Genomic DNA, 22,832 nt, shown 5'->3' on the forward strand with positions numbered 1-22,832 from the left:
GTCTCAGCTACTATGGAGGCTGAGGTGGGAGGATATCTTGAGCCCAGGCTGGCAAGGCTGCTGTGAGTCCTGATCCCGCCACTGCAGTTCAGCCTGGGTGACAGAGTGAGACCCTGTCTCCAAGAAAAAAAAAAAGTACCCAATCAAGTTCTAAAAATATTTATATCTAACACTAGTATATCAAGGTCTGTAGAACCTTTGTAATGGAATACCTAAGGGCCATGGTTTGGGATGCTCCACTAGCGCAATTGAAGTTACCCAGGAACCAGTTGAACAGGTACTCATAGTTCGGGAACTCTGAACTCCAGAGCCCAAGGCGTTGACTGAAATTTTCAGTGCTACACCCTGCTATATGTGGTTAATCTCTCTGAAGACTCAAGTTTTAAAGAACCAGTCAAGTGTCAAGTTCGAGCTGTAGTTTTTATTTGAATTGACCAAAAAGCATGTGAATTTATTTCATACACTTGTCCTTGTTGATAAATGATAGTAACATCAGAAGTCATTATTTTCTCTGCATCTCAAGTCTTCTTCATTTAGGAAATTAACAAAGAAAATTAATTTTTCCATTGGCCATTTACGACACATTGTATATCATGGTTTGCCTTAATCACTGGAATGAGGGGTGGGAAATAAAATTCCTGCCCTGCAGAATCATACTGTGTAGAACACAGAAACAGTCAGGAACCTTTGCAGCGAACTATGAGTTTGGGTGGCTATTTGAGGAAGATTTTCCAGAGGAAGTTACATCTGAACTTAATTTTGAAAGGTTAAGCATGAATTAGCCACACCAAATAAAGGGATATAAGGGTAGAAACAAGCACCTGGAGGCATGTAAGGGCACAGTACATACTGGGAACTGCAAGTCCATGGTCTTAGTGTAGAGATCGAGGCAGTGCAGGCCAAAAAGTGAGACTTTAGAGGCCGGATCATGAAGAGTCTTGTTAGCTGTCAATCTCGTCCTGTGGATTTCCTTATAAATACAGCCTTTGTTCACTTAGTCTGGGAACTTTTGAGTCATCTTTGCTCTTCTCCCATAACCTCCTTGACAGTTAGGCGCCAAATCCTGTCAGTTTTGGGAACTTGGATTGAAATGGAAAAATGACAAGGTAGATGTAGACTGTGTTCTTTATTACAGGCTGTGACTTACTCTTTTTAATTTCTAGGGCTTAGTGCTGGCTCATAGCCCCTTAGTATCTGAATGAATGGATTAAAGGAAGGGAGTTCCAAAGATAAAATGTTCAGTATTTTTACACATATAACTCATCTGTTCTCCAGTTCGTCATCAAAATAATAATAATCTGGCCGGGTGCGGTGGCTCAGGTCTGTAATCCCAGCGCTTTGGGAGGCCGAGGTGGGCTGATCACCTGAGGTCAGGAGTTGGAGACCAGCCTGGCCAATATAGAGAAACTCTGTCTCTCCTAAAAGTATAAAAATGAGCTAGGTGTTTTGGTGATGCATGCCTGTAATCCCAGCTACTCGGGAGGCTGAGGCAGGAGAAGCGCTTGAACTTGGGAGGTGGAGGTTGCCGTGAGCTGAGATCATGCCCCTGCACTCCAGCCTGGGTGACAGAGCGAGATTCTTTCCCCCTAAAAAAGAAATAATAATAATCCAATAATTTTAATAATCTTTGGAGGACTGGTTGAAAAGTTAACCCTTAGATTTTTAATTAAAAAAAAAAATGACATCAGACCCATTAGTAAGGTCTGTTGAATTAACATACTGGTAGGCAACTGAAGCAACAATGGTCATAGTTAGGGAAGAAAAGTGCCAGACAGCTTTTAGCCATTTGATATAATGAATAGATACCAGTTTACATTGTGTGTGTGTGCCTTCCCACCCTGCCAGCTGAGACTAGTTTTCTTGAGACTATCCCAAAAGGGATTTTTTTTTTTTTAGTTAGAGGAAAAATTGTGAACATGTATATTTATTGCGTTTCACTTGTCACAGTTAATAATGTGGGTACATACTTTCCTGAAAATGAATATATACTGCATTTGTTTTCTGAAAATGTACTACAAAAGGAAAACTGAACATGGAGAGATAGGTAGCATTTATAACAATTAGGTATTAGTGAAATAACTGTGCCATTTTGAAAGCAAATTATGTGTCTCAGATGTATTTGTGAAGCAGCTTTTATGATTTTCAGCAACAACACAGTTACTGCAACTATTGTATTAGTGGAATTGAATCTTATGTGGGTCACATAAACCACCTGAACTTTTGTACTTGTAGCTATGCAAGACCCTTACCAAGATAATAATGTAATATAGAGAGGTGTCAAGAGGTGTTTTCATACGTACATTTGCCATCTTACAGAATAGAATAACACTGTAATATAATATTATGAATATATTTTAAAAATATTTGTAAAGCCCCTATGAAAGTTAAGCATCAATGAGCTAAGCTCATCCCCTTCCCCTGCCAAAAGATAAAATATATGAGGGTGTTGTAGCACAGAAACCAAGACATAAAGACATGCAGTAGAAACCAGGGGTCAGCAAACTTTTTCTGTAGTGTACCATGTAGTAAAATTTTAGACTTTACAGGTCAAGAGGTAAAATCAAAGATATTATGTAGGCACTAATATAATAAGAGAGCACACAATTTTCCACAAATTTTTAAAGGACAAAATTTCAAAATATAATAATTGAATGCATTTTTTTGTAATACAGCTCTAATGAGAAGAGGGAATTCTTTTTAAAGGGGTAACATTTCACTTAATTCTAGTTAAAAGTTAGTGTTCCATATCATCAAATCAATTGCAAATGTTCATCTGCTAATGCTGATCTATATGAAATTTTACATATCATCTTTGAATTTGACTTTTCACCCAGATGAGAGATACACATGGCATAACTTTGTCATTATGATTTGTAGTGCTGAGCAGCAGTGTGAAGCAACGAGAGGGCCATATAAGGTCTTTGCTGTGTGTGCTTAATGCTGCCTTTTTTTTTTTTTTTTTTTTTTTTTTAGCACAAAAGCAGCCATAGACAACCTGTAAATGAATGATCATATTTGTGTTCCAATAAAACTTTACTTATGGACACTAAAGTTTGAATTTGATTTAACTTTAATGTATTACAAAATATTTTAATTTTTCCCCCAACCATTAAAAAATGTACAATCCTGTTTTCGATTGCTAGCCATACAAAAAAACAGATGCAAGACAGATTTGGCCTGTAGGCTGTAGTTTTCCCAACTACAGATATAAACCATAAAAATTCCCCAAATCTAATATGGGTATTTTTGTATTTTTAAGCATTTTACGATTTCAGAAATTAATAACTTGTTTTAAAAGTGTTTCTATTGTTTTAATACCTTTTCTCTGACAGTATACTCCATATAAAAATTCAAACATTATAAAAATGCCTAAATTAGAAATTAAAACACTAATTTTGTCCCCCAAAAGGTTAGGTGCATACTTTTTCCAGGTTTAAAAAATAAATGTACTAACACTGGCCGGGTGTGGTGCCTCATGCCAGTAATCCCAGCACTTTGGGAGGCCAAAGGGGGCAAGTCACTTGAGATGAGGAGTTCGAGACCAGCCTGGCCAACATGGTGAAACCCTGTCTCTACTAAAAATACAAACGTTAGCTGGGCATGGTGGCGGGTGCCTGTAGTCCTAGCTACTTGGAAGACTGAGGCAGGAGAATCACCTGAACCTGGGAGGTGGAGGTTGCAGTGAGCCTAGATCGCCACACTGCACTCCAGCCTGGGTGAGACAGAGCGAGACTCTATGTCAAAACAAAACAAAACAAAACAAAAAACTAACACTTTTATGCACATCTAATTACTTTTTAAAACAAAATATGAGATCATACCTTTTATAAATGGTGAGGGCTTGCTTTTTTCACTGACTTTATCATGAATGACTCTTTAGACCAGGACCTGTGTATCTATGTGCTTATTCTATGAATGGCCTATCATATTACGTATTACATACGACTCTGCCGTAATGTATCCAATCATCTTCTCATTTTGGACATTTTGTTGTTTCTAGTTTTCTGCAATTCATTGTTATGTGCTCTTTTTGTAAATACAATTTTAAACTTGATTATTATTTGAAATAGTTTTTTTAATGCCACTTTGATTTGGGGGCTGAATCTTAAAGGAATGTGCACATTGAATATAGTTTTATTGTGGTCCATTTATTTAGGAGAACACATTTTCCTTTTTTACTGGCAACTGTGGGGTAAGGGTAGTTAGAATTATTCTCACAGAAAATTATACATAGATTTATTTTCCAATTATTAAATCATGTATGAGGTATTGGTTGGTACTTAAAGTTTATTTTGATGTATCAAAACTTGCCCTGCATTGTTGAAGAATTTAAGCTTTTATAAATAAAAAATATTAAATTAGCTATTGTATTATTAACTAGAAATCTGATGTTTACAATGTTTTAATTTTCTGATGTAGTAAAAACTATTTCCTGTACAGTGAAAACAGATGTTATCGCAAAACCCACTTTTTTTTTTTTTTTTTTTTTTTTGAGATAAAGTCTTACTCTGTTGCCAGGCTGGAGTGCAGTGGTGTGATCTTGGCTCACTGCAGCCTCTGCCTCCCGGGTTCAGGTGATTCTCCTGTCTCAGCCTCCTGAGTAGCTGGAATTACAGGCGTCTGCCACCACGCTTGGCTAATTTTTGTAGTTTTAGTAGAGACGGAGTTTCGCCATGTTGGCCAGGGTGGTCTTGAATTCCTGACCTCAGGTGATCCTCCTGCCTCAGCCTCGCAAAGTGCTGGGATTATAGGCGTGAGCCGCCATACCTGGCCAAAACCCACTTTTTTATATGTGTCTTTCCTCACATTCCTTATATGTGAGGAAACATTAATAAGTAATATTATATTGATATTACATTATTAAGTAATATGCTTTAATGCCACTGTATTATTTTACTATTTTAATTTACATTGGATATCTTGGATTATATTGGCAAATACCCACTTTGTTTGCTTAGAAATGAAACCTACCCCTGTTACAAAGCTGGTGGTTGGTTCTTGGCAGTTGATTTGGTTTATGCATCCCTTAGGATACTCTCAAAAGCAAGGGATCCATTAGCAAGGTGTTAATTTGTCTTTGTCTTTTGGGCTGGTACTAAGTTGTTTTGAAGCAAATGTGTTATTACTTCATCCTCTGTGAAGATTGAGGAATATGATGAGCACTAAGTGCCAGAATTACTTTTAGATGTCATTATCAAATAACATTGTCACTAATTTTTTAGTGACAATATTTAGTGAAAGATTGTCACTGATTTATTTTTATATTTTCCCATGATAATTACCTTCCTGTCTTATTTTCATTATGTCCTCATATTTCCCTGAAATGTATCAAACAAGGGTTTAATTTATAAACAAAAAGAAGAATCCAAGTAAGAATTTGTTGGATATGAGGGATACATTGATTCTATAGAAAATTCCTGGGCCCAATCCCTAGAGATTTTGATTTGGTAGGCCTAGGGTGCGTCAACTGTTTTCACTCAGTATAGTTCTCTGGAGAGTCATGCAAGTTATTGCATGTATCAGTAGCTTGTTCCTTTTTGTTTCTTTTTATATACAGTAATCCTTCCTTATCCTTTTTTTTTTAATGGTTTCAGTTACTTTTAGTCAACCTTGGTCTGAAAAGATTAAGTGGAAAATTTCAAGAAATAAACGATTTATATGTTATAAATTCACGCCATTCTGAGTAGGGTGATGAAATGTCTTGCTGTCTCGCTTCCCCCACCAGGAACGTGAATCATTCCTTTGTCCAACCTATGCACGTTGTCTATGCTCCCTACCTGCTAGTCACTTTGGAGCCCTCTCAGTCACTGGATTGACTGGCATGGTTTTGCAGTGCTAATGTTCGAGGAATTCTCGTTTTACTTAATGGCCCCAAAGCCCAAGAGCAGTGATGCTGGCTTGTTGTTATACTTGTTCTATTTTATTATTAGTTATTGTTGTTAATCTCATGGTGTGCCTAACTTACAAGTTAAACTTTATCATAGGTTTGTATATATAGGAAAAACCAGTGTATATAGAATTGAGTACAATCTGCCATTTCAGGCATCTTTACTGGCGGTCTTGGAAGTATCCCCTGTGGTTAAAGGGGATAACCATCGTTAAGTTGGAGAACTTTCTACATAGTTTAAAACTTAGTTTCTGCTTTGTTTCTTTCCTAATTTTATTAAAACAAGCATTTTTGTCTTAAATCTAGGTGACAAAACACGACAGCCTTCTTCAAGCCCCTCCAGTATTATCCGACGCACTTCCTCCCTGGATACTCTTGCTGCACCGTATCTTGCCGGGCACTGGCCTCGTGATAGCCATGGGCAAGCTGCACCTTGCATGAGGGACAAAGCTACACAGGTAAGCTTACTATAGTTCTTATCCTGAAGTGTTTTTCTCTGAAGCTACTTCTTCTAATATTATTTGTTCTGCTTTGAGTAGAACAAACATTAGTGTATATTAGAATTAACTCGAGAAACTTATCAAAAAGAGCAGATTCCAAGCCTGACCTCCAGGTATTCTATAGTAGGTCTTTGTTGGGGCCTGGGATTGTGCATTTTAAATAGCTATCAAAGTAATTCTGATACATACAGATAATTTATGAACATACTTTTTTCCCCACTTATTCTTTATAAGTTAGTTTACAACAGGGGTGTCCAGTCTTTTGTCTTCCCTGGGCCACATTGGAAGACGAATTGTATTAGGCCACACATAAAATATACTAACACTAATGAGTTTTAAAAAATTGCAAAAAATTCATAATGTTTTAAGAAAGTTTACGAATTTGTGTTGGGCTGCATTCAAAACCATCCTGGGCCTCATGAGGCCCATGGGCTGCAGGTTGGACAAGCTTGGTTTACAACATCATAATATATTTAATATATGGAATTTGGTCTTAAAAATTTGTAACAGCAAAGATTAGTGACCATCTAAGCTTACGTTTTTGTGCCAGAAAAACTTTCATGTATTGGGAGATGGGGACTGTGTTACTTTGCTGATCCTACAAATGTAAATATCCTGACAAAGGGACTCTGGAAGCAAAGTTTTATACTTCTAGGTTTGTAAAATTGTTTAATATAAAGGGATCTCAAAAAATCATTCAGGGCTGGGCAGGGTGGCTCACGCCTATAGTCCCAGCACTTTGGGACGCCGAGACGAGTGGATGGCTTTTGAACCCAGGAGTTCAGTATCAGCCTGGGCAACATGGTGGTGAAACCTCATCTCTGCAAAAAATACAAAAATTAGCCGGGCATGCTGGTACACAATTGTAGTACCAGCTACTTGGGAGGCTGAGGCAGGAGAATCACTTGAGCCTGGGAGGTCAAGGTGCAGTGAGCGGTGATCATACCACGGCATACCAGCCTGGGCAATAGAGTGAGAACCTGTCTCAAAAAAAGGAAAAACAAAGAAGAAGAAATCATTCAGATCTACCCCTTAGATTTACAGATGAAGAAGCGGAGGTCTAAGGTCATATAGCCGGTTGAAGACTGTATCTTAGTTTGGTGTAGTTTCTTTCATAGTAATTACCACAATTATAATTAATTTATTTGTGTAGTTATTTATTTATGGTTTCTTACAGTCACTAGACAGTAAGAACCATGAAGATAGGGATTGTGTCTGGCTTGTCTATTGCTGTATTTCTATGCCCAGGACTTAATACTATATGGAGAATAAATTGCCCAAGGAATATTTGCAAAGGAATGAATGAGCAAAACAGTTACAGCTTTATTGGTAGTGAAGAAAGAAAAACATTTAAAGATTTAAAAGATTTTTTATACTAATTGTTGAAAATCAGGTAAGGTACATCTCGATTTAGACTTCAGATTTACATTACTCCTGGTCTCAACATTTTTTGAAGAATGTTTTTTGTTTTTTCTCTTTTCTTCTTCTTTTTTTTTTTTCCTGAGATAGAATCTCGCTGTGTTGCCCAGGCTGGAGTGCAGTGGTGCAATCTTGGCTCACTTCAACCTCTGCCTCCTGGGTTCAGGTGATTCTCATGCCTCAGCCTCCCGAGGAGCTGGACTACAGGCGTGCACCACCACGTCTGACTAATTTTTGTACTTTTAGTAGAGATGGGGTTTCACCATGTTGGCCAGGCTGGTCTCAAACTCCTGTCCTCAAGTGATCTGCATACCTCAGCCTCCCAAAATGCTGGGATTATGGGTGTGAGCCACCACACCTGACCCGAGATAATGTTTTTTATTTTTATTTTTTGAGATGAAGTCTCTCTCTGTCTCCCAGGCTGGATGGAGTGCAGGGGCACGATCTTGGCTCACTGAAACCTCCACCTCCTGGGTTCCAGCGATTCTCTTGCCTCAGCCTCCTAAGTAGGTGAGATTACAGGCACACGCCACTACGCCCGGCTAATTTTTTGTGTTTTTGGTGGAGACGGGGTTTTTCTGTGTTGGCCATGCTGATCTCGAACTCCTGACCTCAAGTGATCTGCCGGCCTCCCAAAGTGCTGGGAGTACAGGCATGAGCCAAGGCGCCTGGCCCTGAGAGAATGTTTATTAAAGAACTAAGTAAACATACTTTTCTGTGGTGGTTTTGGATTTGTATATTGATTCCCAATATTCCAGGAATTGTTGGTGGGCTCAGTTTATTTTCTGTTCTGATAATCTTGAAATGGAATCCTACTGTTAGAGCAGACGATTGGGATTTGAATTACCTTGGTGTTTATACTTTAGTGCCAGCTACAGAAATGAAAATGTAGACTGTGTACTCATCGAAAGCAATGAATCTTTTCTGAAATTGACTTTTTTTTTCTTTCTTTTTTTGGGATGGAGTCTCACTCTTTTGCCTAGGTTGGAGTGCAGTGGCCTGATCTCAGCTCACTGCAACCTCCGCCTCCCAGGTACAAGCAATTCTCCTGTCTCAGCCTCCCAAGTAGCTGGGACTGCAAGTGCACGCCACCACGTCTGGGTAATTTTTGTATATTTAGTAAAGATGGGGTTTCACCATATTGGTCAGGCTGGTCTCGAACTCCTTACCTCAGGTGATCCACCCGCCTTGGCCTCCCAAAGTGCTGGGATTACAGGCCGGAGCCATTGCACCCAGCCTAAAATTGACTTTTTAACCAAAGAGTTCTGTGAAACTCTGCAGTTATTCACAGTCTGTAACTTTGCTGAGCTTAGGGCTTATAGTTTGGAAAATGAATACGGTGTCCACTTGCTTTCTGCTTCATCCACATGTCACATTTAAATTTGTAGAAGTTTATTTCCTTGAGCATTCCTACAGCACCCTTTATTTCCACTGCACTTTTAGGTTCAGTGGGTTCAGACATTTTGTCATGTTAGTAAAACTATGCTATCATGCAAGCCATTGGGAGCTCCTTGATCTGTGGATGCAGTTCAGTAAGTCTTTTCAGCAAATTGCTGTGACCTAGCAAATGAATTAAAATATAAACCCTATGCTCTCTGCCTTTTTATAAACGTCCCCCAAATTGGGAATGTTAAGGGTACAAATAAAAAGAAAATTTAGGTCTGGGTGTGGTGGCTCACGCCTGTAGTCCCAGCACTTTAGGAGGCTGAGATGGGTGGATCACCTGAGGCCAGCCTGACCAATATGGTGAAACCCCATCTCTACTAAATATACAAAAATTAGCCAGGTTTGGTGGTGGGCGCCTGTAGTCCCAGCTACTCGGGAGGCTGATAGAGGAGAATTGCTTAAACCCGGGAGGTGGAGGTTGCCGTGAGCTGAGATCGTGCCACTGCACTCCAACCTGGGTGACAGAGTGAGACCCCATCTCAAAAAGAAAAAAAAAAAAAAAAAGAAAATTTATAATTGTCATACTGTTAATCTTATTTGTAAAGCTCATGTGTAGAATCTCCTAAAAGATAACTGGGCACTCCAACCTTTCAGTTACATAGTGGGCTCTCATCTTTGGCAAGTGAATTTAACATTAACAAAATTAATCAAAAACTCTCAAATTCCTTATTTGCAGATACTGGGTTTCCCTAAGTGTATGCTAGTTAAATCAACTTTTAAAAATTATGGTAAAATATATATAACATAAGGTTTGCTGGTTTGACCATTTGAAAATCCATGCCTATGTTGTTTTACTGCACTTTATTGGGCTTCACAGATACTGGTTTTTTTTTTGGTTTTTTTTTTTTTTTTACAAATTGAAGGTTTGTGGCAACTCTGCATTGAGCAAGTCTATCGGGGCCATTTTCCAAAAATGTGCTCACTTTGTATCTCTGCCCCATTTTGGTAGTTCTTGCAATATTTCAACCATTTTCATTATTATTGTATCTGTTATGGTGATCTGTGCTCAGTGATCTTTGATTTTACTGTTAATTGTTTTGAGGTACCATGAACTATGCCCATATAAGACGGGGAACTTAATTGATGAATGTTGTGTGTATTCTGACTGCTGTTCCCCTGAGTCTCTCCCTCTCATTGGGCCTCTTTGTTTTCTCAGACACAATAGTATTGAAATTAGACAAATTAATAACCTTACAATGACCTCTAAGGGGTCAAGTGAGGTGGACAGTTGCATGTCTCTATTTCAGTCAAAAATTAGACATGATTAAGCTTAGAAAGCAAGGCATATCAAAAGCTGAGATAGGCCAAAAGCTAGGCCTCTTGTACCAAACAGCTAGCCAAGTTGTGAATGGAAAGGAAAAGTTTTTGAAGGAAATTAGAAGTACTACTTAAATGAGCATTATGAATGATAAGAAAGTGAAACAAGCTTTATTGCCAATATGGAAAAAGTTTTAGTGATCTAGATAGAAGGTCAGACCAGCCACAACATTCCATTAAACCAAAGCCTAATCTAGAGTAAGACCTTACTTAATTCTCTTCAGTTCTTACGAAGGCTAAGATAGGCGAGGATGCTACAGAAGAAAAATTTAAAGCTAACAGATTGATTCATGAGGTTTAAGGAAAGAATCCATCCTCATAACATAAAAGTGAAAGGTGAAGCAGCAAGTACTGATACAGAAACTGTAGTAAGTTATCCAGAAGATCCAGCTAAGATCACTGTTGAAGATGGCTACACCAAATAAGAGGTTTTTTTTTTTTTTTCTTTTTTTTTTTTTGAGATGGGGTCTTGCTCTGTCACCTAGGTTGGAGTGCAGTAATGCAGTCATAGCTTGGTACAACCTTAAACTCCTGGGCCCTGGGCTTAATCAGTCCTCCTGTCTCAGGTTCCCAAGTAGCTGGGACTGTAGGCACACACTGACATGCTTGGCTATTTTTTTTTTTTTTTAATGTTTTTGTAGAGATGGGGTCTTGCTGTGTTGACCAGGCTGGTCTTGAACTCCTGGCCTCAAGCTATCCTGTCACCTTGGCCTCCCAAACTGCTGGGATCACAGGTGTGAGCCACTGTGCCCAGCCAGATTTTTAATGACAAAACAGCCTTATCTTGTAAGAAGATGCCATATAGGACTTTCATAGCTAGAGTGAAGTCAGTGCCTGACCTTAAGGGACAGGCCACCTGTCTTGTTAGGGGCAAATGCAGCTGGTGACTTTAAGTTGAAGCCAGTACTCATTTACCATTCTGAAAATCCTAAGGCCCTTAAGAATTATGCTAAATCTACTCTGCTTTTGCTTGATACATGGAACGACAAAGCCTGGATGCCAGCACATCTTTTTATAGCATGATTAACTGAATATTTTAAGCCCACCATTGAGACCTACTGTTCAGAACAAAAGATTACTTTATTACTGCTCATTGGCAATGCAACTGGTCACCCAAGAGCTCTGATGCAGATACACACAGAAAGGAATGTTGCTTTCATGCCTGCTAGCACAACATCCATTTTGCTGCCCATGGATCCAAGAAATAATTTTGACTTTCAAGTCTTATTATTAAGAAAATACATGTAATGAGGCCATAGCTGCCATAGATAGTGACTCCTCTGATGGATCTGCGCAAAGTAAATGGAAAAGCTTTTGGAAAAGATTCACCATTCTAGGTGCCATTAAGAACATTTGTGATTTGTAGGATTAGGTCAAATATCAACATTATCAGGAGTTTGGAAGAAGTTGATTCCAACCCTCATGGATGACTTTGAGGGTTTCAAGACTTCAGTAGAGGAGGTCACTGCAGATGTGGTGGAAATAGCAAGATAGCTAGAATTAGAAGTAGAGCCTGAAGATGTGATTGAATTGCTGCAATCTCATGATAAAACTTAAGCAAGACAAATTGCTTCTTATGGATGAGCAAAGAAAGTGGTTTCTTGAGATAGAATCTACTCGTGGTGAAGATGTGGTGAATATTGTTGAAACGACAACAAAGGATTAAGAATATTACATAAACTAACTTAGTTTTTAAAGCAGTAGCAGATTTTGAGAGGGTTGTCACCAATTTTGAGAGAAATTGTACTATGGGCAATATGCTACCCACGCAGCATTGTGTGCTACAGAAAAATCTTTTGTGAAAGGACCTGAGCCCATTGATGCAGCAAACTTCATTGTTGTCTTATTTTAAGAAATTGCTGCCCGGGTGCGATGGCTCACACCTGTAATCCCAGTACTTTGGGAGGCTGAGGTGGGCAGGTCATGAGGTCAGGAGTTCAAGACCAGCCTGACCAACATAGTGAAACCCCGTCTCTACTAAAAATACAAAATTTAGCAGGGCGTGGTGTGCACCTGTAATCCCAGCTACTCAGGAGGCTGAGGCAGGAGAATCGCTTGAACTGGGCGGCAGAGGCCGTGAGCCAAGATCATGCCATTGCACTCCAGCCTGGGCGACAGAGTGAGACTGTGTCTCAAAAATAAAATAAAATAAAATAAAATAAAATTAAATAAATAAATAAAATAAAATAAATAAATAAATAAGAAAAAAATTGCTGTAGCCACCCCAGCCTTCAGCACCCATCACCCTGATCAGTCAGCAGCCGTTAACATCAAGTCAGGACCCTCCACTGTCAAAAAGATTGTGATTCATTGAAGACTCAGATGATCATTAGCATTTTTAAATCAATATTTTAAAATTAAGGTATGTATGTTTGTTAAGACATGTTATTGCACAGTTAATACACTATAGTATAGTGCAAACTAACTTCTATATGCACTGGGAAACCAAAGAAATTCTTGTGACTTGCTTTACTGTGTTACTCCCTTTATTGCAGTGGTCTGGAACTGAACTCCCAATATCTTTTGAGGTATAACTATATGTAATTTAGTGGCATTAATTACATTCACAATGTTGTGCAACCATTGCTAACTATTTCCAAAACGTTTTCATCACTCCAAAAAGAAACCCTGTAACTCCCTATCCTCCTATTTTCCTCACTAAATACCACTGGCAGTTAATACTTAACCACTGTTGCACTTTCTGTTTCCATGAATTTGCCCATTTCATGTAAGTGGGATCATACAGTTTGTTCTCCTGCGTCTGACTCATTTCACTTAGCATAATGTTTTTGAGGTTCATTCATGTTGTATCATTTATTGAACTTAATTCCATCCTGACTTCCTCCTGCCTCCTTCCCTTTGTTGCCTAGGCTGGAGTATAGTGGGATGATCACAGGTCATTACAGCCTCGACCTCCTGGGTTCAAGGGATGCCTCCCCTACCCAGCCTCCTGATTAGCTAGGACTATAGGCTTGCACCACTATGCCCACCTTGTTTTTTGAGTTTTTAGTAGAGCCAGGATCTTTCTGTGTTGCCCAGGCTGGTCTAGAACTCCTGGCCCCAAGTGATCCCCACTCCAGCCTCCCAAAGTGCTGGGATTACAGGCAAGAGCCATCACATCTGGCCTTAATCTCTCTTGATGAGTAAATAATATTACATTTATCAATATACCACATTTTGTTTACCTATTAATCTGTTGATGGATATTTGGGGTATTTCTACCTTTTGACTGTTGTGAACAATGCTGCAATGTACATGCAGTTATCTGTATGAATCCCTCCTTTTCAGTTCCTTTCGATATATACCTGAGAGTGGAATTGCTGGGTCATATGATAATTCGATGTTTAGTTTTTAGAGGAACTGCCAAACTGTTTCTCACAGCAGCTGTATCATTTTCTATCCCCATGCATGAAGGTATTTTATATTTTATATAGTTTATATAGTTTATATTTTCACTTACTCTTGTTTTAAAAGTTATAGTCATCCTAGTAGGTGTGTTGTATCTAATTGTTAGGATTTGTTTTCCCATATAACTAATGGTGCTGAGTATCTTTTCATGTGCTTACTGGCCATTTGTCTATCTCCTTTAGAGTTCAGATACTTTCTTAACATCTCTGTGCCTCTGTTTCCTTTTTGTAAAATGGGAGAACTATAGTACCAATTTTTTGAGGTTACTTTGAAGATTAAATAAAGAAAACATGGCCGGGCGCGGTGGCTCAAGCCTGTAATCCCAGCACTTTGGGAGGCCGAGACGGGCGGATTACGAGGTCAGGAGATCGAGACCATCCTGGCTAACACAGTGAAACCCCATCTCTACTAAAAAAAAAAATACAAAAACTAGCTGGGCGAGGTGGTGGGTGCCTGTAGTCCCAGCTACTAGGGAGGCTGAGGCAGGAGAATGGCGTAAACCCGGGAGGCGGAGCTTGCAGTGAGCTGAGATCTGGCCACTGCACCCCAGCCTGGGCGATAGAGCAAGACTCTGTCTCAAAAAAAACAAAACAAAACAAAAAATTAGCTGGGCGAGGTGGCGGGCGCCTGTAGTCCCAGCTACTCGGGAGGCTGAGGCAGGAGAATGGCGTAAACCTGGGAGGCGGAGTTTGCGGTGAGCTGAGATCCGGCCACTGCATTCCAGCCTGGGCAACAGAGCGAGACTCCGCCTCAAAAAAAAAAAAAAAGAAAGAAAGAAAACATATAAAACTCTCAGAACAGTATCTGGCACCTAGTAAACATTCAATAAATGTTCTCTGTTAAATTAAAAATTAAAGTGATTATCTTTAATTATTGTCGGCTTTGAACAAGAATGGAATGTAGGTTTTATCCCCTAAGGAATTTGATCTATTGCTTTTGCCTTCCTAGAGCATCCTGTTGAAAAGATTCAGGATAAAGATTGCTGAGACTGATAAGTGATTTCTGCCTTTAGCAAGGGGCTTGGGGCACTTTTATCATTTATTTGCCAGTCTAGGCAGTGCTGCTGCAAAGAATATGTTGGAAATACTTTATCTTAGGTTGTAGGTGGGTGCTTTCAGAAAGCTGATGTAGATTCTTTTCAAATTTTATTATGTCACTACAAGCCCTGGTTTCTTGATTTTTTTTTTTTTTTGGAGACAGAGTCTCGCCCAGGCTAGAGTGCAGTGGCGCAATCTCGGCTCACTGCAACCTCTGCCTCCCAGGTTCAAGCAATTCTCCTGACTCAGCCTCCTGAGTAGCTGGGATTATAGATGCCCACCACCATGCCCGGCTAAATTTTTTTTTTTTTTTTTTTGTATTTTTAGTAGAGATGGGTTTCACCATATTGGCCAGGCTGGTCTTGAACTCCTGACCTCAGGTGATCCGCCCACCTCAGCGTCCCAAAGTGCTGGTATTACAGGTGTGAGCCAGCGCACCCGGCCTGATTTTGAAATAATTATGTATTACTCCCAGGCCTTTCCAGCTCCTAGGGGAAGATTGGAAATGGGAGAAGGAGATTCTGGAAAATACAGAGAAAGAGAAATGCAGCATTTAAAAAGTTAACAGGGCCAGGCACAGTGATTCACACCTGTAATCCCAGCACTTTGGGAGGCTGAGGCAGGCGAATCACCTGAGGTCAGGAGTTCAAGACCAGCCTGACCAACATGGAGAAACTACATCTCTACTAAAAATACAAAATTAACCAGGTGTGGCGACCCATGCCTATAGTCCCAGCTACTTGGGAGGCTGAGGCAGGAGAATAGTTTGTACCCGGGAGGTGGAGGTTGTGGTGAGCTGAGATTGCACTATTGCACTCCAGCCTGGACAATAAGAGCGAAACTTTGTCTCAAAAGAAAAAAAAAAAAGAACATGGAACAAGTTTTGAAAGATGTTAATCTCTCCTCCTGTCCCATACCCAACCTCGTCATTTGCTTTGGTCATGAGAATGAGTGAATAAGGTTTTACTGTACATGATTATTTATCGTCATAATTATTTGACACAAAGGTTTTCTTTCTTTTTTTTTTTCCTGTCTCTTTGGCAGTCATTCTTTATTCTGTGTATGTTCAAATACCCTGAGAGCCTTCTAGCTTAGTGCTCCAGCATGTCAATGGGCCTAATTGCCTATAAGACTGATTTGCCATTTCTGCTTTAGAGTTTGTACAGAGCTACAATGTCACCAACCTCTGCCCCCACACTGCCTCTATGTTCTTTTAAAGATTCTTGTCTGATTCTTTGCAAGTTCGTCTTCCAAAAATGTTAGATTAATTTATATTTCCAGCATTAGCTACCCATGTGGCAGTTCTATTAATTTGGTTTAAACTACCTGATTTTTCAGAGTGCCTTTTGTATTTGCTGACTATACCAATTTAGGGAGAGAAACTGTAATGTGTATGCGTGCTTGCATTATTTGGGATTCTTTTGACTCAGAAGGTATTTTCTTTCCAACTTTCTTAACGTAGGCTTATTTACCTTATAGGTGATTTATCTGAGTATTTAACTCTCTGTGACCCAGGTGATTGATGTCTGGTTTTCTTTCCTATTTCTTTCTTATTTTAAAATTTTTTTTAGAGACAAGGTCTCACTGTGTTTCCCAGGCTAGAGTGTAGTGGCTCTTCACAGGTATAGTCACCATGCGCTACAGCCTCAAACTCCTTGGCTCAAAGTATCCTCCTGCGTCAGCCTCCTGAGTAGTTGGGACTACAGTCGCCTGCCCCCACGCATCTTTCTCTTTCCTGTTTCTTTGGTTTGGTTTCTTTATGGCATAAACCAGTCATCTTTTGCTTTTAAAAGTCTTACTTTATTTTTTCCTGGACCCTTTGTGTTTCTGAGGCTGTTTTTTTTAAACCCTCAAAGGTTGATTTTGATTAATATTTTATGAAAGTGTTTGTTTTTTCTAAAAGGACCTTGGCTTCAGAATATTTTATGAAAGTATTTTATTTTTGCAATTTATAGGTTGGCATTTGCTATTTATGGAAAAATTCTGAGTTTTCCAATTTATGGAAAAGATCTGAATTCAGAAACTTTGTAAGATGTCCTGTGATTAAAACAATAAAAGTTGAATATTTAGTAAACTAGAGATAATTGTTGAATTACTGAAGATAGCTGTTTATAAATCTACAAACTTGTTTACAGGTTGTTTTCTTTGAATTGAAAGAATAGTAATTTAGAGTAAAAATATCACTATTTTACATGTTTGGTAGATCTAAGCAATACTAAGAAGTATATTTTAATGTTATGAAAATGAAGAGGTAAAATTACTTTTTGAGTAACATTAGCTGTTTTGAATAAAACCTTGGTCTACTGGTTGAAATTAGAATGTAACAGGAGTAGAAAGTGTAACATTGGGAGTAAAAGAAATGTTACAGTCTTTTTTGGGGGACCTAAATTAAGTAACTTCAGTGTAAGTTCTGTTGTTGCCTGTCAGTAGCTTTGCCTTCCTTGGGGTAAGCCTAGGAGTCTGAGAATTTTAATTTCCAAATCTTTACTACTTGGAGTGGTGTTCCTATCCTTTCTTATTTCACATGTTAGATCAAATTTCTCTAGGCCAGTGACACCATACATTGTTTTTCTGTTGTTTTTTTAGTTTATTTATTTTTTAAGGTCTTGCTTGTCACCAGCCGAGGTGCAGTGCCATGATCGTGGTTCACTGCAGCCCTGACCTATCATGATTAAGCAATCCTCCCTCCTCAGCCTCCCAAGTAGCTAAGACAACAGGTGCATGCCACCACACCTTGCTAATTTTTAAATTTTTTTTGGAGAGATGGGGGTCTTACTGTGTTGCCTAGGCTGGTCTTGAACTCCTGGACTCAAGCCATCCTCCTGCCTCAGCCTCCCAAAGTGTTGGGATTACAGGTGTGGTCCACTGGGCCTGGCCCATTAAATAGGCTGGGCACATCTAGCAGATGAAGGGTTATATTTTGGAATCCTTTAATACAAATAGTTTCATGGCCAGGCGGCATGGTGGCTCATGCCTATAATCCCAGCACTTTGGGAGGCCACAGCGGGTAGATCACTTGAGCTCAGGAGTTCAAGACCAGTCTGGCCAACATGTTGAAACCCCATCTCTACCAAAAATACAAAAAAATTAGCCAGGCATGGTGGTGTGTGTGCTTGCAATCTCAGCTACTCAGGAGACTGAGGCACAAGAATCGCTTGAACCTGGGAGGTGGAGGTTGCAGAGAGCTGAGATTGTGCCACTACACTCCAGCCTGGGCGACAGAGTGAGACTCTGTCTCAAAAGTCAATCCATCAGTCAATAAAACAAATAGTTTCATGATTGTGTAACTTAATTTTTTTTTTTTTTTTTTTGAGGCAGAGTCTTGCTCTATTGCCCAGGCTGGAGTGTAGCGGTGCGATCTTGGCTCACTGCAGCCTCTGCCTCCCAGGTTCAAGCAATCTCCTGCCTCAGCCTCCTGAGTAGCTGAGATTACACAAGCACGCCAGTATGCCCAGCTAATGTTTTGCATTTTTGGTAGAGATGGGGTTTCATCATGTTGGCCAGGCTGGTCTCAAACTCCTGACCTCAGGTGATCCGCCTGTTTTGGCCCCCCAAAGTGCTGGTATTACAGGCATAAGCCACCACGTGCAGCCTAATTATTTATTTTATTGTCAGAAGGGATCTACTTTCAACAAAATTTTATGTGTACAATACAGTATAAATATAACAGGTATGATAATTATACAACAGATCTCTAGAACTTACTCATTTTGCTTAACTGAAATTTTATGTCCCTTGGTTAGTAACTCTCTTACTCCATCCCCCCAGTCCCTGGCAATCACCATTCCATTTCTGATTCTATGATTTGACTATTTTAGATTCCTCATATAAGTTGAATCATGCAGTATTTGTCTTTTTGTGACTGACTTATTTCATTTAGTAGGATGTCCTCATGGTTCATCCATATTATCATATACTGCAGCATTTCTTTTTTTAAGACTGAATGCTTGGATAATATTCCATTGTATGTATATGCCGCAGTTTCTTTATCCATTCATCTGCCAGTGGATATTTAGGTTGTTTCTATACCTTTGCTATTGTGAATAGTGCTGCAGTGAACATGTGAGTGCAGATACCTCTTTGAAATACTGATTCCAGTTCTTTTGGAATTGCTAGAGCATGTGGTTTTTCCGTTTTTAATTATTTGTTTCGTTTTTAGAGACTGAGTCTTGTTCTGTTGTGCAGGCCAAAATACCGTGGCATGATCATAGCTCACTGCAGCCTCGAACTCCTCAGCTCAAGTGATCCTCCTGCCTCAGCCTCCCAAATAGCTGGACTCTAGGCATGTGCCACCACACCTGAAAAATTAAAAAAAAAATTTTAGAGACGGAGTGTCACTTTGTTGCCCCGGCTGATCTTGAACTCTTGGCCTCAAGCAGTCCTCCCACCTCAACCTCTCCTGAGTCACTGAGATTATTGGTATGAGCCGCTAGGCCCGGCCAATTATTAATTTTTTGAGTGATCTTTATACTGTTTTCCATAGAAGCTCTACTGTTTGTCATTCCCAACAACGGTGTACAGGGGTTCCACTTTCTCTACATCCTTACCAACACTTGTCTTTTTGATAATAGCCATCCTGACAGGCGCAAGATGATATTTCATTGTAGTTCTGATTTATCTTTCCCCAATTAATAATGTTGAGCATTTTCTTATATACCTCTTGGTCATTTGCATGTCTTCTTTGGTGAAATGTCTATTCAAGTCCTTAGCCCATTTTTTTTTTTTTTCCAGAGTTTTGATCTTGTTGCCCAGGCTAGAGTACAATGGAGCGATCTCAGTTCACTGCAACCTCCACCTCCTGGGTTCAAGCGATTCTTGTGTCTCAGTTTCCTGAGTAGCTGGGATTACAGACGCCCACCATCACGCCCGGCTAATTTTTGTATTTTTAGTAGAGATGGGGTTTCATCATATCAGTCAGCCTGGTCTTGAACTGACCTCAGGTGATCTGCCCACCTCGGCCTCACAAAGTACTGGAATTACAGGTGTGAGCCACCATGCCTGGCCAGCCCATTTTTTAATTATTAGTTTTATCGCCATTGAGTTGTATGTGTTTCTTATATGTTTTGGAGATTAGCCTCTTATCAGATACATAGTTTGCAAATATTTTCTCATTTTTTAGGTTGCTTTTTTACTCTGTTGATGGTTTTCTGTGTTGTGCATAAGCTTTTTAGTTTTTGCTTTTTTTTGTCTGTACTTTTGATGTCATGAAATCATTGTCAAGATCAGTATCATGAAGCTTGTCCCCTATGTTTATTTCTAGGAGTTTTATAGTTCATGTCTTACATTTAAATCTTGAATCAATTTTAAGTTGATTTTTATATGGAGTAAGAGTACAGCTTCTTTCTTTTGCATGTGGATATTCAGTTTCCCCAGCACCATTTGTTGAAGAGACTGTCCTTCCCCCGTTGGCACCCTCATTGAAGATTGGTTGAGTGTTAATGTGTGGATTTATTTATGGACTCTCTCTACTGTCCCATTGATGTATGTCTTATCTTTATGCCAGTACCGTATTGTTTTTATTACTGTAACATTTTAATATGTCTTGAAATCAAGAAGTATGATGCCTGTAGCTTTGTTCTTTCTCAAGATTTATTTGGCTATTCATGGTCTTTTGTAGTTTGACACGAGTTTTAGAATTATTACCTATTTCCATAAAAATGCCACTGGGATTTTGATAGGGATTACATTGAATTTGTAGATGGTTTTGGGTAGTGTGGACGTTTAAACAGTATTAAAGGTCTTCCAGTCCATGAACATGAAATGCCTGTTTGTTTATGTCATCTTTAATTTCTTTAATCAATGTTTTTTGGTTTTCTGTACATAAGTCTTTCACTTTCTTAGTTATGCTTATTCTTATGTTATTTTTGGTGCTGTTGTAAATGAGATTGCTTTCCTAATTTTTGTAATTTTTTCTTATTTTTAATTTTTATGGGTACATATTAGGTGTATATATTAATGAGGTAGCTGAGATATTTTGATACAAGCATATAATGCATAATAATCACATCAGAGTGAATGAGATATCTATAATCTCAAGCATTTATGATTTCTTTGTATTACAAACATTCCAGTGATATTATTTTACTTATTTTTAAATGTATAATAAATTGTTGAGTGGAGTCACCCTGTTGTGCTATCAATTACTAGATCTTATTCTATCTAACTATATTTTTTGTACCCATTAACCATCCCCCTTCCCTTCTTGCCTGCTACTAACCTTCTCAGCCTCTGATCACCATCCTTCTATTCTCTGTCTTCATGAGTTCAATTGTTTTAATTTTAAGCTCCCACAAATGAGAACGTGCAAAGTTTGTCTTTCTCTGACTGGCTGATTTCACTTAACACGATGTCCTCCAATTCCATTCATGCTGTTGCAAATGACAGGATCTCTTTTTTTGTTATGGCTGAATAGTACTCCATCGTGTATATGTACCACATTTTCTTTATGTATTCATCTGTTGATGGACACTTAGGTTGCTTTCAGATCTTGGCTATTGGGAATAGTGCTGCAGTAAACATGGGAGTGCAGATACTTTTTCGATATACTGATTTTCTTTCTTTCAGGTATATGCCTAGGAGTAGGATTGCTGGATCGTATGGTTCCTCTATTTTTTGTATTTTGAGGAACCTCCAAACTGTTCTCCTTAGTGGTAGTACTAATTTACATTCCCACCAACAGTGTATGAGGGTTCCCTTTTCTACACATTCCTGCCAGTATTTGTTATTGCCCGGCTTTTGAATAAAAACCATTTTAATTGGGGTGAGATGGTATCTCATTGTAGTTTTGATTTGTGTTTTTCTGATGACCAGTGATACTGAGCACCTTTGCATATACCTGTTTGTCATTTGTATGTCTTTTGAGAAATATATGTTGAGATCTTTTGCCCATTTTAAATTGGATTATTAGAGTTTTTCCTGTTGAATTGTTTGAGCTCCTTATATATTTTGGCCATTAATCCCTTGTTGGATGGGTAGTTTGCAAATGTTTTCTCCCATTCTTTGGGTTGTCTTTTTACCTTGTTGATTGTTTCCGTTACTGTGCAGAAGCTTTTTAACTTAATATGACCCTATTTGTCCATTTTCGCTTTGGGTTGCCTGTGCCTGTGGGTTATTACTCAAGAAATCTTTGCCCAGACCAACATCATGGAGAGTTTTCCCAATGTTTTCTTGTAGTAGTTTCATAGTTTGAGGTCTTAAATTCTTTAATCCATTTTGATTTCATTTTTGTATATGGTGAGAGATAGGGTCTAGTTTCATTCTTCTGCATATAAATAACCAGCTTCCCCAGCACGATTTATTGAACAGACTGTCCTTTCCCCATGTATGTTCTTGGCATCTTTATCAAAAATGAGTTTGCTGTAGATGTATGGATTTATCTCTGGATTCTTTCTTCTATTCCACTGACCTCTGTGTGTCTGTTTTTATGCCAATACCATGCCGTTTTGGTTACTGTTGTTCTGTAGTATAATTTGAAGTCAGGTAATGTGATTCCTCCAGTTTTGTTCTTTTTGCTCAGGGTAACTTGGGCTGTTCTGATAGGTCTTTTGTGGCTCCTTATAAATTTTAGGATTTTTTTTTCTATTTCTGTGAAGAATATTGTGGCATTTTGATATAGATTGCATTAAATCTGTAGATTGCTTTGGCTAGTATGAACATTTTAACAATATCTATTCTTTTAATCCATGAACATGGGATTTCTTTCCTTTTCTTGTGTGTCTTTAATTTCTCCACTCAGTGTTTTACAGTTTTCAATGAAGAGATCTTTCACTTCTTTGGTTAAGTTAATTCCTAGGTATTTTATTTTACTTGTAGCTGTTG

General features: G+C 38.9%; 1 protein-coding gene across 1 annotated transcript in view; it reads left to right on the plus strand.

The window, feature by feature from the left end:
• FAM117B (family with sequence similarity 117 member B) overlaps positions 1-22,832 on the plus strand; it is a 139,963-nt gene that overhangs the window by 56,233 nt on the left and 60,898 nt on the right. The window contains exon 2 of the mRNA XM_025404721.1: positions 6,194-6,345. Coding sequence (XP_025260506.1) covers positions 6,194-6,345 — 152 coding nt within the window. The remainder of the gene's footprint in view (positions 1-6,193; positions 6,346-22,832) is intronic.

The sequence above is a fragment of the Theropithecus gelada genome, chromosome 12, assembly GCF_003255815.1.
Source record: "Theropithecus gelada isolate Dixy chromosome 12, Tgel_1.0, whole genome shotgun sequence".
NCBI lineage: Eukaryota > Metazoa > Chordata > Mammalia > Primates > Cercopithecidae > Theropithecus > Theropithecus gelada.